Below are 19,632 nucleotides of genomic sequence, written 5' to 3'. Positions count from 1 at the left end.
GTAGACATTTCTGTGTTAGGTTTTAGTCAGTGCCTGCCCTTCTCTTTCTGCCTCACTTTTGATCTCTGCAAACCTGAAAAACAACCACCCCTATAGATGCTGTCCTATTCCTTTCACAAACATTGTATTTTCTCCCATGCTTTGAGTGGAGTAAAAACTGACATGGCTTATTGTTTATAATGGGAGCCAAAACATCAACTTAACTACCACCCTAGTCCTGTCATGCCAAAATGTTTATTTCTCTTTAGCACTGTCCACAGACATCACTACAGTACTGGGAATAACAGTTGTTCATTTGCTGTCATGCACTTAGCCAAGGGGAAAGAAAATTGGATCTTTGCAAAACCTAAGAAAGGGAATGAACAGCTTCCTCCAAACCAAACTGTTGAAAAGATGCTTTGTGACTTTATTAGGCCTTAGATCACATCCCATTTACTTGGTAGATATAAATACTAATAATACTTACAGTATAGGGCTTGCTTATGTCTGTATGGATCTGGAAGAGCTGCAATGAAATTAGTGTTAGTATCCCAGAGCTGTGGTCAGGTTAGTGATGGCAGAATTTAACCAACATTTGTTATTCTAGTAAGATGAAGAGATGCATTAAGTGGACATGCTTAGGAATTGCAAGGAAAATGGTCTGGAGTACATGAGAACAGCAGAGATCAGGTGGGACAGAGCTGTGCAAAGGCTTGAATGCAGATGCATGAACATGGTGCTCTTGGGGCAACCACTAAAAAGAGGATCCAGTGTGAATATATTCATGACAAACTTAATCCCTAAATAAACTGGGTGCCTGACATCTCCCTCCAGAGATCTTCTCACTTAGTGTACAGGGAATTGGGAGGACTGTGCCATTAAGTTCTTAGAACAGGTTAAAATTCAAAGATACAGAACATTGATCCCAAATACAGATACAGATAATTCATATTGATAAATCACTCTTAGATGAAGCTGGAGATGCTTGGATGTTTGGTTTGATTTTAGTTTTTTAATTGGAAAATGCTCATTTAAAAAAAAATAAAAATTAAACATTTTTGAGGGAGAGCTAATACAATGGTTCCCTGGCCAGTGGCCTAGAAGCCTCACCAATATGTAGCCAGCCAGCAATCATTCTGTGAAAAATGCACCATTTGAAATTTTTTCACTCTCAGTTACAACAATTTTTTTTCCTGCTGTGAAAGTTTTAGTAGGAACAAATCTGTGTGTTGTTATTAATATTTATGATGATTATAACATATCAGGCAAGTGGCCCTGTGGAATGAGCCTTAGATTTTTATATTGCTCTGAAATTCTCTAGACTGGCCAAACATTTTTACTCTTGATCTCCCAATCATTTGAAAGATCAGGACACAGATAATTTTGAAGAATTAAGAAGCTCAAGTGTGGAATTTTGCAACGTTGCCCCACTCCTATTGATCAGTTCTGTTCCATCTCCATAATATAGTTAATGCATCTAGGCAAACATACAGAAATTGCTCTTTGCTTTCAAGAGGAATGTCAAAACAATAAACAGATTAGTCTTACCAGTAATATTGATTTGTGACAACCTTCATATATGCAAATGTTTGGGATTCAAGTATTTATCTAGGCAGGAAAGAAAACACAGCATTTTTACTTGTATTTGCTACACTGGAGCTCACTAGGAGAAAATGCTCCTAGGCATCTCAAAATTCTCTGTATAGTGGTAGGCTTTTAAGCACAGTAAGAAATCTGCAGTAGGTTTCCATATTAATAAAATGAAAGGCAAATATCAAGTTTGTTTGTGCAACTGTGTGTGACACCTCTCTAAAAGCTGTACCATTGGGATGAATTCATGCCAGCAAAGCTGGCCATAGGTTGATTGCTTATTTATGGCAAGGTAAGGCAAAAAGTCAGCTTAGTGACAAAGTAGCAGAAGGATGTTGCTCATATCTATTAATAAAATCCAATACTGGTATCTGGGTATGTGTATTTCAGATCTCAACAGCACTTGTGGTTTTCCACATAAACATGGGCAAAAATTTGCTTTAATTCAGAAGGAAAAAAAGGCTGAATTTACCAAAGCAACAGAGAAGCATCCAGATGTTCTCTGGTAGTCATGGAAAAGCTAAGGAATTTGCCACATACACTTGGGATTACCAAGGTATCATTATTGCAACATTAAGAATGTCATAAAATGTCTTCCTCTACCATGAACCATAACATCTTCCCATGTCAGTCACAGTATTGCTGGCCTCTGTTACATCTTCCAATAATTCATTTTCAAGATTGTGAATGTTAGTTTATGACTTGTATTACATTTGAAAGCTTACAACTATAACTTCTTCTGTAATTCAGTATCCAGGATCTTATTTCAGTTCATTATATACATAAATACGTTTTCTTTGGTGCTTTGGTCCTTCCCTAGTTATTCTCAATATTCTATGTGGAAATTTTGTACAATTACTAAACTGATGTTATGGTAGTACGCACTGAAAGCTTGGGTTTGAGTGTCAATAATAATTTTGAAGCCTTTCATTGCCTAAAAACTTTTTAGAATTTATCTCTTTTTTGCTTAAACTCCTCTCTTGATTCCGTTTTACTGCTCAGTCATTCACAATACTAAAGTTCCTCTCAGATCTTCAGAGTCAATCTTCAACTTTTTTCTCCTGAACAGTAACACCAATGTGCTTTTTCATCTCACTGTTTACCCCTATCACCAGATCTTTTATGAAAAGGTTACAACAGTAAAGTCTTAAGCAGAGTCCTGTGGAGTCTTAAAAATTATGTTGGAGCAGAAGTTACCCCAATGTAAGCTTTCTACAATTGATTCAGACAGTAAACATACCTTCTAGATAGCTAAAATGAATCAAAGCCCAGCCAGAGAGTGACACAAAGTCTAGGTTAGGAAGTGGCCTATGGAGAGTCTTTAGTGTCCAAATTTCATCTGAAGGCAAATCATAGCTATCCAGTGGATGGGCACCTAGATAATGAGAGGGTTAGAGAACTTCATAACTAAAGGAAGGCTGGGTTCAAAGAGCAGGCTGAAGTGAAATCTCATCTGTCTTCAGTGCCTAAATGGTAGGTACAGAGATGATATGGAAACTGTCTTTGCACAGATGTGGAACAGCAGGACAGGACACAATAGACATAGGCTTCTGTTTGGCTCTGAGATGAAAAAAACAAAGATTCTATAAAATCTTTGCAGACTTTGTGTCAAACATTCAGACAGAATCCTCAATAACATTTGACAATAACATTTGCTAGAAGTCCAGTTCAGAAGAGCATCTTGCATTCAGCCCCCATAGGGTAGCAGAATAAAGAGTAGACAAGGACTACTTTTTTGCCTTGTCTTTGCTACTTTCTTTTGCATGTGTGAACAAAATTATGATTTAACCTAATAACAGTGCACTGAATTATTTAGAGTTGCTCAAATTGCTTTATAGAAAGACAAAGAAGCAGCTTCATTTTAATATGATCTGTAAAAAAAAAGAGAAATTATGTATGCTATGTGAAATGCTCAAAAAAATATAGTGAGACTGCAGTCTACCCTACAAAATTTGTTTGTTGTTATCACCTGCAATAAGATGACACCTATGTGTCTGTAACATACATGACAAATCATACATGACAATACATGATAATAACAATACATGATAATAAACTGATTTCTTTAGTGCTTCCACACAAAACAGAATATCAGAGACAAAACTAATAGAGTGTTAAAAAATTCTCTATTATTACATACAATTCCTTTTTTTCCTTTTTTTTTTGATTGAAGAGAAATGATATTGTCATCAATCAAGATAGCCACATTACTGATTAAAAATATCAAAACAACACAGATAATAAATACCTGGATCTGATGATCTACACACATGATCTTCCCTTCCCTTCCCTTCCCTTCCCTTCTCCCTTCCCTTCCCTTCTCCTTCCCCTTCCCCTTCCCCTTCCCCTTCCCCTTCCCCTTCCCCTTCCCCTTCCCCTTCCCCTTCCCCTTCCCCTTCCCTCTCCCTTTCCCTCTCCCTCTCCCTCTCCCTCTCCCTCTCCCTCTCCCTCTCCCTCTCCCTCTCCCTCTCCCTCTCCCTCTCCTTCTCCCTTCCCCTCTCCCTCTCCCTCTCCCTCCCCCTCTCCCTCCCCCTCTCCCTCCCCCTCTCCCTCCACCTCGCCCTCCCCCTCTCCCTCCCCCTCTCTCCCTCTCCCTCTCTCCCTCTCCTTCTCCCTCTCCCTCTCCCTCTCCCTCTCCCTCTCCCTCTCCCTCTCCCTCTCTCCCTTCCCCCCTCCCTCTCCTTCTCTCTTTCCCCCTCTCCCTCTCCCTTTCCCCCTCTCCCTCTCCCTCTCCCTTTCCCTCTCTTGCTTTCCCTCTCTCCCTTTCCCTCTCCCTTTTCCTCTCTTTTCCCCTTTCCTTCCTTTGCCCTTTCCCCTTTAACATAAACTTATAGACCATGTGACTGATACATAAACTTGAATTTAACATTAACTTGCTTTCGTGTCTGTAACGTACATGACAATTCATACATGACAATACATGATAATAATAGTACATGACAATAAACTGATTTCTTTAGCGCTTCCACAGAAAACAGATCATCAGAGACAAAACTAATAGAGTGTTAAAAAATTCTCCATTATTACATACAATTTTTTTTTCATTTTTTTTTCTGATCGAAGAGAAATGATATTGTCATCAATCAAGATAGCCACATAACTGATGAAAAATATCAAAACAACACAGATCATAAATACCTAGATCTGATGATCTACACACATCTTAAACATTTGCCTTTTAATTAATTGGTAATTAATCTGGTAGGGACAATTCTTGATTCCAGTCTCTCCTGCAAGAACTTATGATAATAGATTTAGACCTGATACAAGGAAGAATTTTTTAACAATGAGGCTGGCGAAACAGTGGAAGAGGTTGTTCAGAGAGGTGGTAGAAGTTTCATGTCTGGAAACATTCAAGGTCAGGCTGGGCGGGTCTCTAAGCAACCTGATCTAGTTGAATATGTCCCTGCTCAATGTGTTGAGAGCTGGACTGTATGACCTTTGAAGGACCCTTCCAACCTAAAGCATTCTATGATTCAATGACTTTCTTTTAATTATGTGAGCCTTTGGATATCAGCCCTACAAGCACAAGCCAGAAAACTGTCAACCCTTCATAACTGTATGCCATAAATTCTAAGACAGGTGAATAGCTACGTACACCATAGAAGTAGCTTTGAAATGAGAGCTATCGGGTACATAATAATAGTAGATGTTGTGAGCAGGCAAAAGAAACAATGAAATACAGTCTCCTACATCTTTATTGTACTGTGCAAAGGTAGGCACCTTCAGGAATGAATGCTTCTTCACTGCTCCTTTGAAGAATTCCATGCTGTAGGAGGAGCTACAGAAATGATTGGCTCAGAAGGGCTGAAAGGGTGAATGACTGAAGCGCTGAAAGACTGACATGAAGTATTACTAAGCTTTAGAAAGTATTTAAGACTGACTTGAGTTTTGTACAGGATCTGGCTTTTGCCTTTCCCACTGCCTGTTTTCCAAAAATACAGCTCTGCCACAAAGATCTGGATGGGATTTTGCCATTGTGGCAGTTCACTAGGGCAATGCATGCAGACCTCTGTTCACATACAGACATCCTGAACTAGCTGCCTTGGAATCACAGCCTGAACCTCAAGACCATTGAAACTCTGCATTCAGACCTAGACCCTTCATTAAGTGTCCAACACAGACACTGGGTCTTTACAGCTGCTAATCTCCTCCTACTCAATAGGTAGTCTATCTTGAAGTTTGCTAGCAGGACATGATACACACAGAGAGAATTTACTGCACATCCATACTATTATTCTCAACCACAAAATGGTTAGGAAGAGAGTTAACAATATAGAGCAGACTGCAGTGATCACAGAATCAGTAAGTTTGCTGATCAGCAGTGTTTCCATATGCATGGCCTCCTTCACATCATTTTCTCTCCTTTTTCCCATGCTTGTTCTCCAGCTCACCTTGATCTCTTTCTTTGCCCTTATTTTCTCCCATGAAAACAATCCACTTCAGGTACTTCTTTCACATTTCTCTCTGTTTTGCTGTCTGAAATCCTGCCATTCTTCACAGAGCTAGCTGTGACTTTTGTTCAGCTGCTTACTGTGTTGTTACCTCCAAGAAAACGTAAAACCTCACACCATGTCCGGCAGTTTCTCATGCTTTGCTCACTTACCTAAATCTCAGTCAAGGACAAGTCATTCATCTGCATATCTTAAGAGATAAACTTAACTGGATAATGACAACTGAATAGCCAAATAAGGAGTATTGAGGACCCCTTTATGCAGATGGAAACACGAGTTTTAAGAAAAGCATATTCCTCACACACACACACAAAAAAAGGGCAAAAAGCAGGATGCAGAAAAGTGTAATGGTTTTATGGCAATAGCTGTGTAGCTTAATGATGGTCAGAGAGGAAACCTGTCAATTAAAGCCTCATCAGATAGAACCACAGAGCACTGCCATGTGAATAATGTCAAAAGGGTACAGTAAATCCTGAGAAAAACAACACTTTGAGCATCATTGCTATGCCTTGGTCTGATTTCCCAAGAAAATAATTCTTAGCACCTCATCAAATGTGAGGTGGAGTTTTACTTTCTTCTTGTTGAATTTTCTTAGTAAATCATAATCTAGCAGTAAAAGTTTCAGCAGAGTATTACCAGGATGTATTTCCACTATTATTATATTTCTAAAAAGTCAACATGTACCCATATTTCACTTTTCCATTTTTATTTTTATTTTTGTTTCATTAATTTGCCATCTAATGCTCTAAAGATTTTATGGCCACTATTTATATTTAGTGTCAAGATGAAAAACTCACTGAATTTTACTGCATGACATAGTAAATACAACCCAAACTCCAATCTTCCATTGCCCTTTGTCAAAAGGTTGGGAAGCTACCAAATGAGCACTGCTTTGCAGCCCAGCATATTAAGTTTTATCCTTTTCCAATGCAGGCATTGCCACTCTCAAGGTCATAGTTAACTATAATCAGTTGCTTAGTTTATTTACAACTGATTCATCTCTCTTCTGCAATCCATGGATTTGTCCATAAACTAATCATTTGAATCTTTTCAAATAGAAGTTATCCTTGCATCGTTTCACAAGCAAATGTGTGAACAAACATTTCACAGTTCTTCATAAAGAATTTATATGGGAGTAGAAAAAAATAGAAACATCCTGATAGGAAATCTAAGATAGATCTTCCTCCCCTTTTCATTCCCCTAAAAAACAAGATGTACCTTAAGATTTTGTGAAGGACATACACTTTAGTATTTTACCTCTCTTTGTCTCCCTGAAGAAAAAACGTTTTCAGAGACTTCATCCATAGATGCTTTTATGGATCTCCCTGGGGAAATCTCAGCCACTGCTGGAATCTCACTGATAATTTAAAAGTAGAAGAAAAACAAACTGTGCATGGAAGTAAAAACTGATGTCACAGCCAAACTAATACAGACCCAAAAAACCACTTTCGCTTATCAGCTCCCTGTGTCTTCCCTTATCATCTCTCTGAGTCTTCCTTATGAGACCTTCTTTGCAATGTCTTGGTGATAGAAAGATATTAAGAAAAGGGAAAAACTAATTGTTTTTATAGGAACTTTGTATTTTAGCTTGGTTTAGGGGGGCTTTTACCTGTCAGATGTCTCATAAATCAGCGTCCTTGTCCCTGCTCATTTTGTTTCTACCTGGGATTTACTAGGAAGTTTTCTGGAAACCTGCCCTGAAAGAAATTTAACAGAAACAGGAAGACACCACGTTTGGTATCAACATAAGTGAAAAAGACAAAGGCTTGAGGCAATTCCTTAGAAACTGGAGTAGATTTTTGTCTACTTATATCATTCATATTATTTTGCCTGGAACTGCTCAGGGTTCACAAAACATCACTGTATCTTGGACTAGATCAACTTAAAGGGCTGTTTCAACTGAAACAATTCTATGATTCAAAGTGTAATAACAACATAAAAAAAAAAACCCAAACTATCAGCTAGTCAATTAATGAATCAGTTTTCATATTTCCATAGCACAAGCAAAAATTAAGCTCCCATTATCTAATATCTGAGAGGTGTAGGGAATCATTAAACTCACAGAGTCCCACTGAACTGAATCAGGCTTTCTTTTAGTTCAAGATTGTGTTCTTGAGAATTAAGATTTCATTACTTTTTCTATTTTTCTCTTATTCTTTTTCTTTTTTTCTGTTTATTCTGTTTCTTTCTCTTCTTTTCTTTAATCTTCCCTTCCCTTTCCCCTTCCCTTCCCTTTCCCCTTCCCTTCCCTTTCCCCTTCCCTTCCCTTTCCCCTTCCCTTCCCTATCCCCTTCCCTTCCCTTTCCCCATGCCTTACCCCTTCCCTTCCCTATACCCTTCCCTCCCCGTTCCCCTTCCCTTCCCTTCCCTTCCCTTCCCTTCCCTTCCCTTCCCTTCCCTTCCCTTCCCTTCCCTTCCCTTCCCTTCCCTTCCCTTCCCTTCCCTTCCCTTCCCTTCCCTTTCCCCTTCCCTTCCCTTTCCCCTTCCCTTCCCTTCCCTTTCCCCTTCCCTTCCCTTTCCCTTTCCCTCACCCTCTCCAGTTTGCCCTCGCCCTCTCCCTCTCCCTTTCCCTCTCTCCCTTTTCCTCTCCTTTTTCCTCTCTTTTTCCCTTTCCCTTTCCTTCCTTTGCCCTTTCGCCTTTAACATAAACTTATAGCCCATGTGACTGATACATAAACTTGAATTTAACATTCACTTGCTTTTGAACCCACCATCAGACACATATATCAAACAAGGAAATTCCACAGAGCAAGAAGGTCACAGAGACCTTTGGCAGAAAGGAATTAGCCACATTTCTCAGCTTCTTCCCAATTCTAGTACAAAGAATAAGGGAATAATAAAGCTGATAAACTAAAGAATGGTTTTCTAAATCAGAAACAGATTTTCACCTACTAGAAGCACTAATTTTGAAGTTGAAAGCACTCATCTTGATGAAAGGCTCTTCTTGCAGTTAAAGCTGTGGTTCTCATTGACTCACTGATATTGCACTTTTCTGCCACATAGCTGAGATTCCACTTCAAGATTTAATTCAGAATTAATTCAGAGTGGTCAGGCATTGGAACAAGCTTCTTAGAGAAGTGGCAGTCTCACCATCCCTGAAGGTGTTCAATTACTTGCAGACGTGGCTCCTCAGGACGTGGTTTAGTAGTCATGGTGGTTTTTCCAAAAACTATGATTCCACAAAAGTCATTCTGAAAGTGTGAGGAAGAGAAAAATTTATGCTAGTACACAATTACAAATTTTCATTGCATGTGGAAGAGTTGGTTACTTATTGCAGGTATCTTTATGTGTAAGCGTGTTCTTGTACATGTGCGTATCTTTGTGCGTATGAAAATATCTTTGTTTCCTCGATCAGAGCTAGGCACTTCTTTCACAAAAATTTCCACCGGAAAGAGTTAAAACCAAAGAATATGAAAATACTGTACAGCCAAAATAATACCTCCATTTGAAACCAAATTCCTATCATCTCACTATGTGTCACAGTTAGCAACAGGTGTTGTATACCCCACTCCAAATAACTGGCATTACACACTTGCCAACCTGGAAGAACTGAGAAATATTGAACCTGAATTTGCAAAAGTGCTTAGGTACTACATGACAAGTAATTGCACTTTCAGTGGGATTTTTAGACATGCACTGACTGCATATAAACAACATATTGTAGCCCTCAGGTCAGGCCGTGCATGCCAGTCTGTGTCTCAGCTGCCAGAGTGAGATGCCAGACTCCTTCCCATACACCCATGCACATGTGCTTCTATGGGGAAGGACAAGATGGCCATTCAAGCTGGAAAGAAGCCCTGGGATTCTGCAGCCAAATGTGGAGCTAAAAACACTGCCATCAAGGCTACAAGATGCTCCAGTCTTTCTCCACATGGCTGCTGTGCGACTTGTGCTTGCAATAACAAAGCATGTGCAGTCTGTTTTGGAAGGCAGTCTGGTTAGTACCTTTTGGATTCTGAGTCTAAGGCATAAAGAAGAGAGCGTATGAAGATTTCTGTTTATCATGCTAGAATTGCAAGTGTCATCTGTTTAAAGCTAATTAGATGCTGAAAATTTTAAATCCTAGCATATGAGGCAAATATGATGTTCAAAGGTAGAGTATAAATCCAGTTTATTGCATAGCTATTGCCACAGAAATTCTGATAAATCTGTGTCTGCAAAGACAAACATATGTGAACTATGGCAAAACCTTCTTCACTGTTACTAATTTTTGCTCAGTTGTTTGTTTTGTATTTGTTAATCAATAGGAAAATATAAAACTATTTTGAAGAGGGGCTCTAATGTAATTGAAGGAAACAATTGTTTGTAAAATCCAAAGCATAGAAAGAATATGTTTCTGCATATAACTTTCAACCGTGTTTTGAAAATGTAGCAAGGCAAACATGGTTTATACCTATATGCTATGGCAGAAATCCAATATTCATCTGCTGTTCACATTGCAAGAAAATGAGATCATTAAGGACAGAAAGAACAGCTGCTTCAATTATAAAACTCTGATATATCATACCAAAGTTTTCACCATGTTGTACAAACTCTAAAAAAATACTCCGGGGACTCATTTCTATCATCCTCCTTTTTCTCATGAAGGAGACGACATAACAACACTCCAGAGCACTGGTTGCGTTGAGTGTGTAATGCTGTGTAAAAGCTCGATAATGCTATAGGAACTATTATTAATCTAACTTTTACAGTCTTTATCCCTCTTTCTGTGGTGGCAGCAGTAAGAGAAGACATTTTTGACAGCTGGGAAGCTGCCCTGCAGGCTTCATAGTCCTGCTGCCACACTTCCCCATGGATTCCTGCTTGAGAGCGCTTGGTACTCACGCCTCCAGCTGGCAAAACTGGTCTGCCTGAGGCACCTGAAGGTATCCCCCCTTTAAGGGAATGGCTGCTTTGTGTTTTAACAGATGCTATGCTTCTGGTAGCGGAGAGATTAGAGGGACCATTCAACATTGAATCAGTCATGGATCCTATTGATGTCAAGATTTCTGAAGCCATCATGAACATGCAAGAAAACAGCATGCAGGTGTCGGCAAAGGTACTGTGTGAGTCACACCTTCTCTATTGATGAATGTCACAAGCAGGAAGAAAAACATCTCCAACATTTTTCTGTCCAGAGTTTAAGAAATACTGCCCATTAGAAACTGCTTTTGCTTGTTTGACACCAGACTACCTTCCTCTAGTTAAACAAGCTTGAAGTTTTCAAAAGGGAGTGGCAAGGAGAAAGATACAATTTGGTAAACTCCAAATTAATAGCTGTAAGAGGTTTAAGGGAAACAGTGAGGGATTAAAATTAGCAGCAACTCTGTAAGAAATACCCTGCAGAGTAAGCTTGGTAACTTCTGCTCGTGTCTCATCTATGATTCTCCATATTAACTTCCAAACACATTTTGATCTGTCTAAGTCTGACTGAAGTATAATGTGTTTGAGGTGAATACACAAAATGTTCTGTTTAACCTCCTTTAATAGCCACTCCAGGGAAATATCATTACAGTGGACAGTCTTTGATTACCAGACCTCAGTTTTGTCTGGATTCTGACATGAAGATAAATAGACTTAATGATACCAGCCTCCTCCTTTCCATTTTTAGTGTGCGTGTATACACAGTTCACCACCACCTCTGAACCTCACATTAATAAGAGTTTTCAAATTCAGTAGCACATGCTGTTGAGCCAATAGTCAACAATTAATGGCTTTTCCTTAATACTCATCTGTGCACCGTGTCTCAGAATCTAAAGTCAACAGTTTGTCAGGTACTCTGCATTAGGATTTTCTACCTCCCATTGATCTCCCAGTAGTCTGTTAGGTCCTGTTTGACTGCCATCCAAGCCAGTGAATTTCCATTGCTCAGAAGGAAGCTTCTGTAGCTGGGAAAAATGGAGGGGATGAAAGGCAGGAGATTGAGGTCTTTATTTTACCTGCCAACACAAAATTCGATGCTTTTTATGGCTTCAGTGCTGCAGGTTGCTAAGAATTTCCTTCTAGATGCTTTTTCCTTTCATTGTACATGACGTTACTTAGATTTTAAAAGCAGTCTATATTCTACACAACGAGGCTTTGTTCTGGCACCAGCAGTCAAGACATTTAGCCGCCAAATTTTCCCAAATATTTGGGGAATTCAAGAATAGCTTCAGCAAACTCAGCCCTTAACTCAAAAAAAAAAAAAAAAAAAAAAGGAAACAAAAATATAGTCACTGAAAACTCACCCAAGTCTCAGGTGTATTTACTTTCCCTTTTTACTTTCTCAGTTCTCACAGCTTTTCCATTAGTCAGGAATCTTCATCCTCTGCCAGAGTCCAATGTCATCTTGACACAAGCTCATATCACTACTCATTTGCAACAGAGCAGACTGTTTCTCCTGTCTCTCAGAAATATTTTATTTGCTGTAAAGATTAATAAATCACAGTAATTTCATTTGCATGGCAAAGTTTTTCTTCTAAGAGAAACCTCAGACAATATTATTTTAAAATCTTGAGAAACAGAAACCAGATTATATCAGGGAAATTTATTTTATGGCATTTTTATAGATAACAGAGCTGTCTGTTCTTGAGGGGCCTTTGTATGTTTCTGTGTAGAACATTATTATCCTGAAATGTGATTTCCTTGGCTATATCTACTTCGTTTTTGTTGTTTTTTTTCCCAAGTCTTACCCCATGGAAATGTTTTATTCTTAAAGAAAAGTCTAAGGAAAAGACTTTGGATTTAGTGCTGTGCATTCCTATGTCGTCTCAGATCTGTAGAGATTATATATGAGCAGACATTGAATCAGTCATCTGTTGTCTAATTTTTCCCCTTATACATACTGACCACTTAGAGCTTCAGTGAAAATGACAGATACCTTGCTGGATGTAATGGGGTGCATGGAATGCAATTGCAGACCTAATGCAGTAGAAAAGCTACACTTGTCAATTATTCTGAGACACCGCTCAGAAAGCTTCAGGCACAGTGTCAAAATCATGCTATTTTCTCTTTTTTCAAACATTTTTGTATCTTGCATTTTTCTGTACACACTAAGAATGTGACAACTAGGAATCACAGCTATTTTTCTACAAGTCAGTTGGCACGTTTTTACAATGGAACAATGATGATGCACTAATAATGTTATGCCTGCAACTCCTACATACACCTAGATTATTCTTCACCACTGACAGGGAGTTTTTCTATCTAAAATACTTGTTTGTGCCTGGGAGGAGACCCTGTGCTGAATTCAGTAGAATTTGGGGCAATTTTGTATAATGCTGTTATGAGCATATTCTTTCTAAAGGACTTCTCACTAATCTCATCCTCTCTGTGGCAGAAAAAAACAGTGTTTATTTAATCCAAAATCCACCCCTCTCCCATTGCAAATATTTGCATAAAATTGACCTATTGTGAAAGTCATTCACATGAAATTGTGCTATCAATTTGTCTTTTTACCATAAAATGATATTTTTATTATACCAACTGCAATTATATATGTAAATTTAGGTGAGAAAAATAGATGTTTGCTATAACACATTGACTGTGCATATTCAGGCAAACTTGTGAGAAACAATGTATGCTTTCCAATATTATTAGTGTATAAAAATGAGAATGCATATTATTATGTGAATGATGAAGTCCTCAATTTCAGACATGAGCATCAAAATATACCCTCAACTTCCTAAGTCCCCAATTTTGTGGTTTGTCCCTCTGTTCTTCACTTGATGGAGTATCAAAGTACTGGTTTGTCCAATATTGTTTTCCAACAAATATGCACCTCCTATTCTAGCAATATTCTTCTGAGAAATAGTCTTCATGGTTACAGTTACACTAATAAATAAAAAGGGGACAGGCCTCAAGGACCAGTGCCTGACCTTGAGGCCAAAGTATCACAGCCTGATTCATTGCAATACTGCTGAGCATTACCTTCTCTGGAGCTGCTTCATTTTGCCAAGAACAAGCTGGAGCAGTCCAAGAAAAGGCCAGTGAGTTAACAACTAATCAGTACAGACAGTCAGGGCTTATTGCTCGAGTTCACACCTTGTCTTTCACTTCCTTAGAAGACACAAGCCTTCTGTCTTCCACTCTTGATGGGTGCACATCAATATTGAAACAAAGAATTATAGAAATGCCCCATGTACTTCTATCTCTGTACTTTTAACAAAGGACAGACAGACTCAGCTACTTGCCAGTACCTATAAGTGCATAAAATGGAACATCTCTGTTGCTGGATCATTAACTTTTCTTGTTCTTGTGCTGATTGCAGTTGATTCTTTTATCACAGTTCACATTAACCAGGTACAAGTGTTATGTTAAAATATTCCAATTCATCCTGAGGCTGGATTCTGTGATTCTTTATATTTCTCTGCAGTCTATATTCTGCACTGATGGTCTAGGCCTGACCACAAATCCCTAGGCTCCATTGGCTGCTCACCTTGTGTGGTTCTCACATCCTTGAATGATAGCCACACAAGGTTCTTATTTTGCCTCAGGGAATGTCATATTGCTGACAGCTGCAATGTCTGGAGATGCTTTTCAAACAGGAGCAATGGTCTAGAAAGTCAGACCCCAAGGCCTTTATGCTAGAGGTATCTACATGCCCTGAATCTGCCCCAAATTTCCCTGTGCCACAAAAAAGGCAAGGACTGAAGAGCATCAAAACCAGTTTTCATTGCTACAGTCATTCTGACAGAACACCTTCTGCAAACCAAACTGCACAGAGAGCAAAAAACAGTGTCTAGGCTGCCTGAGATGCCTCCTAAGACATTAGCACTTTATAAGAATGGTCTTTGCAGTTTGGGTCTACCCCAGTGGTGTACTCTATAAATTGTCTCTGGTAGAAGTCAGGTTGCAAAAGATTTACCTTGGATTTCTTCTGATAATGTCTGAGATGTGTTATTTTCATCACTGAAATGTCCTTGTTACTTGCCAGTGACACCTCTTTGGCATCTGAACATTATGGTGCCAGACTCAACACTCAGCAACAGTTTGATTATTCCTCAAGCAGTTTTGTATTCTGTATATTGTTTCCTATGCCTCAGTTTTAGAATCATAGAATCATAGAATCAACAATGTGGGAAAAGACCTCAAAGATCATCAAGTCCAACCTGTCATATCCAATACTTAGTCATAGCATACATTTACCTTATTCTCCTTCTCCCTGAGAGAACTCAGGGAGTCATATTCAGAGAGTCATAACACAAAATCACTCATTTCAGCCTTCAGTCTTGGCCAAAACTAACGAGTATGGAGCCTTCACAATCTTCCCATAAGGCTGTCAGTACTGCTACCTTTGATTCTTGATTCAAGTCAAAAGGTAAATCCTACATGTGTTTTAATAATATGAATGTTTACTAGTTGACATCTGCAGAGATTGCTCATTTAAAAGAAGTGGAAAGAAATTCAAAACCAGCAGAAAAGGTGGTATGCATTTTTCTTCAAAATGGGAAAAAATCCTAATCTGATTGCATCAGCATAATTGTGTCTTCACTGCTACTCAAAACACAGCATACTGGACTATTTTCTGAATTTAAAACAGTCTGGTTCTATACAGACATGTTTCGCTGCTCTACATTTCATATGGCTGCCATGCCAAGATTTTTCCACTTTCATAAAGGCTAACCCAAAACTGAGTTTCCCCTTACTAAGTCTTAAAACTACTTTTATCTGAGCTCATGGATGTGCCATTTTAACCTATAGAATTATGTTGCTTTTTTGCAATTACTTCAGTTAATAGAATAGAATAGAATAGACCTTCAAGATCATCACGTCCAACCCCTCAACCAATCCAACACCACCTAAACAACTAACCCATGGCACCAAGCACCCCATCAAGTCTCCTCCTGAAAACCGCCAATGACTGCGACTCCACTACCTCACCAGGCAGCCTATTCCAATGGGCAATCACTCTCTCTGTATAGAACTTTTTCCTAATATCCAGCCTGAACCTCCCCTGGCGCAGCCTGAGCTTGTGTCCTCTTGTTCTGGTACTGGCTGCCTGGGAGAAGAGACCAACATCCATCTGTCTACAACCTCCCTTCAGGTAGTTGTAGAGAGTGATAAGGTCACCCCTGAGTCTCCTTCTCTCCAGGCTAAGCAACCCCAGCTCCCTCAGTCTCTCCTCACAGGGCTTGTGTTCCAAACCCCTCACCAACTTCGTTGCCCTTCTCTGGACTCGTTCAGATGAATGAGCTCCATGACATAGCAAACTACCTATACATTATTTATAAGGAGGAAATCTTCATAAAACTACATCCAAAGTTTTTCTTAAAATAGCCTCTGAAAACCTCTTCACTTACCTGTGTCCTTTACAGAGCTTTGTGCAGGAAAAAAAATGCAATGGCATTTTAGAAAAAAAAAATCAATGCTATTCTATCTGTAGATGAGAGACTCAAGGGAGCAGAGTCATACAGAGACACTCAATAGGAAACACCAAGCACTAGCACATGTCTAAATTAAAATATGAGTCAAGACATCATAGAGAACAAACTCTTTCTGCTAGGATTCAAAATTTTGAGTTGTCCTGGGAAAATGACTATTTTTATTCTATCTACATCCTAGTCGTGAAGTAGATGTCTCAATTTAGAATCATAGAATTGTTAGGGTTGGAAGGGACCTCAAGGATCATCCAGTTTCAAGCCCCCTGCCATGGGCAGGGACACCTCACACTAGAGCAGGTTGCTCAGAGCCACATCCAGCCTGGCCTTAAAAACCTCCAGGGATGAGGCTGCCACCATCTCCCTGGGCAACCTGTTCCAGTGTCTCACCACCCTCATGGGGAAGAATTTCTTCCTAACATCCAATCTGAATCTATCCATTTCTATTTTTGTTCCTTTCCTCCTAGTCCTATCATTACCTGACACCCTAAACCATCCCTCACCAGCTTTCTGGTAGGCCCCCTTCAGATACTGGAAGGCCACAATTAGGTCACCTCAGAGCCTTCTCTTCTCCAGACTGAACAGCCCCAACTCTCTCAGTTTGTCCTCACAGGAGAGGTGCTCCAGCCCTCTGATCATCCTTGTGGCCCTTCTCTATGCACGTTCCAGCATGTCCAGATCCTTCCCGTAATAGGGGCTCCAGAACTGGATGCAGTACTCCAGTTGGGGTCTCACCAGAGCGGAGTAGAGGGAGAGAACCATCTCCCTCGACCTGCTGGCTATGCTTCTCTTGATGCAGCCCAGGATGTGATTGGCTTTCTGGGCTGCAAGTGCACACTGGTGGCTCATGTTGAGCTTCTCATCCACCAGCACCCCCAAGTCCTTTTCTTCAGGGCTGTTCTTAAGCCAGTCGTTACTTGGGATGCCCCAACCCAGATGTAGGACCTTGCATTTGGTCTTGTTGAAATTCATGAGGTTGTCATGGAGCCACCTCTCCAGCCTGTCAAGGTCCCTCTGGATGGCCTGCCGTCCCTCCAGTGTGTCTGCTGCACCACACAACGTGGTGTCATCAACAGAACTGCTGAGGCTGCACTCAATGCCACTGTCCATGTTGCCAACAAAGATGAAAAACAAGACTGGTCCCAATACTGATCCCTGACGGACTTGACTTGTCATTGGCCTCCACTTGGACATGGACCCATTGACAGCCGCCCTTTGGGTGTGGCCCTCAAGCCAGTTCTTATCCACTGAGTGGTCCCTCCATGAAACCCATACTGCACCAGACCAGGATGTTGTGCAGGTCAGTCAGCTCAATAGATTTAGTCAGCTCGATAAATGTTGTTCGATCTGGGGAAAAGGAGGCTAAGGGGAGACCTTATTGCTCTCTAAAAGTGTCTGAAAGGAGGTTGTAGTGAGGTGGATGTTGGTCTCTTCTCCCTAGTAACAAGTAGTAGATGGAGAGGAAACAGCCTCAAGTTGCACCAGGGTAGGTTTAAATGGGATATTAGAAGAAACTTCTACACTGAAAGTGTTATCAAACACTGGAACAAGTTCTCCAGGGAGGCAGTTGAATCATCATCTCTGGAGGTGTTTAAAAGATGGATGGATGTGGTGCTAAGAGGCGTGATTCAGCACCAGACTTGGTAGAGAGAGAGATTTGTTGGACGCAATGATCTTAAAGGTCTCCTCCTACCAAAATGACTCTATGATTGTATGCAATAATTCACCAGCTCTATTGACTTACCTCATGGCTTGGTCATACCTCTGACCATAGAAGTCTGGTGCTCTTTGTGACACCTTAGGACATCCCATTTCAGCTTTAGCTGCAGTTCCATGGAGAACTGTCTTGTATTAAGATCATACATCATAACATCTTAATAGATGTTTCAGATATCCCAGGCCATCACAAACTGCCATATATGCTGATGTAAGAGCAAATGAAGGGAGCTAAGTTTAAATATAGACAGCTACATTCACACACCTAAACTGACATTTCTTAATTTCAAATGGAATCCTTTCCCTAAATTCAGATGCAGTAGACTTTACCAATTGTATGTAAAATGTGATTTGTTGAAAGAGTGGATTTATGGTACAAATTCACAGCATGTGTAATGAAACGTCCAAATATTTTCTCAGAAATCATTCAGTATCTCCTTATGAAGAAAGTATTTCATGCATTCCTTCATAGGCAGCATTTGTTAATCTCAGATATCACGTTTACATTTTCTGTTTTGTCAGTTAATACTTCCATACAAGCTAGAAAATGTCTCTTTTGCATTTAAAATTTAGTTACTGAATATTAGATCCTTGCTGCATTTCTGCCAAGCCATTTCAGATGTGAATTATTTCATCTGTGATGTAAAAAGTGCTATCTAATGTCCATCTCTGTTACTGTCCGGCTGTGTGTAGATTTGTTCATATAAAACAGCTTGCTATAACTATTTGCATGAAACTAAATGCCACAAAGACAATGTTGTGTTTTTTCAACACGTCATAAGAAAGATGAAATATATATTGTGTAGAGTCACAGTTATTCAACATGGTAAAAAACATGTAGTCTAACAATCACACAGTGGAATTTAAGGAGAAGACTCAGTGCTCTCACTTTTCCCCTGAGAGTCAGGTTGCATTGTTTTGGATAATTGTCACTTGTGTTTGTAAGGAAATACCTGATTTTTTAATTGGCTAGATGTGATTTCATATACAACTAAACAAATAGTTATGGTTTTGGCATATAGCATCTCTTCAGTCAGAAGAAATACAAGTAAACTTTTCTAAGTATGACTGATATCCCCAACATATACATTTGGCCCTTTAAAATATGTAGTATCATACACAGTCATGTATAAATCCTAAATACTAATTTTAGTTGAATTTTCTTCACAGAGGAAAAATAAGATTCTTTCCTACTGAGAAATTTAAAGCATTAGAAGCTAAAAATCATCTTTCATGGTTGATTAAATGAATTTATTGTCCTACAGTCCTCATGAACAGAGGTGAGAAACGCTTAAAAAAATCTTACAGATATTCTCAAATCAGACCAAGCAATATTCCACTCATAAAGTCAAAATCCCAATGGCCATGCAACATCTGACTTGTTGGAGTTTGAGCAAAAACAATCCTGATGTTTGGACATAAATTTAGTATGAATCATTTTCTTTCAGCAATTTTTGACTCATTTGGGACCTCTAAATTAATACAGGATAACCTAACTAGGAGCTAATTGTGATGTGTCCTGCAGGCAACAAACATCACGCCATCCATGGCTACTT

General features: G+C 39.5%; 1 protein-coding gene across 1 annotated transcript in view; it reads left to right on the top strand.

The window, feature by feature from the left end:
• GPC6 (glypican 6) overlaps positions 1–19,632 on the top strand; it is an 816,126-nt gene that overhangs the window by 733,908 nt on the left and 62,586 nt on the right. The window contains exon 5 of the mRNA XM_054163055.1: positions 10,931–11,061. Within this exon, the coding sequence (XP_054019030.1) occupies positions 10,931–11,061 (131 nt within the window). The remainder of the gene's footprint in view (positions 1–10,930; positions 11,062–19,632) is intronic.

Source organism: Dryobates pubescens, chromosome 7 (genome assembly GCF_014839835.1).
Source record: "Dryobates pubescens isolate bDryPub1 chromosome 7, bDryPub1.pri, whole genome shotgun sequence".
Classification (NCBI taxonomy): Eukaryota; Metazoa; Chordata; class Aves; order Piciformes; family Picidae; genus Dryobates; species Dryobates pubescens.
The sequence above is the reverse complement of the archived record's forward strand: the minus strand, read 5'-3'. Positions and strand labels throughout refer to the sequence as shown.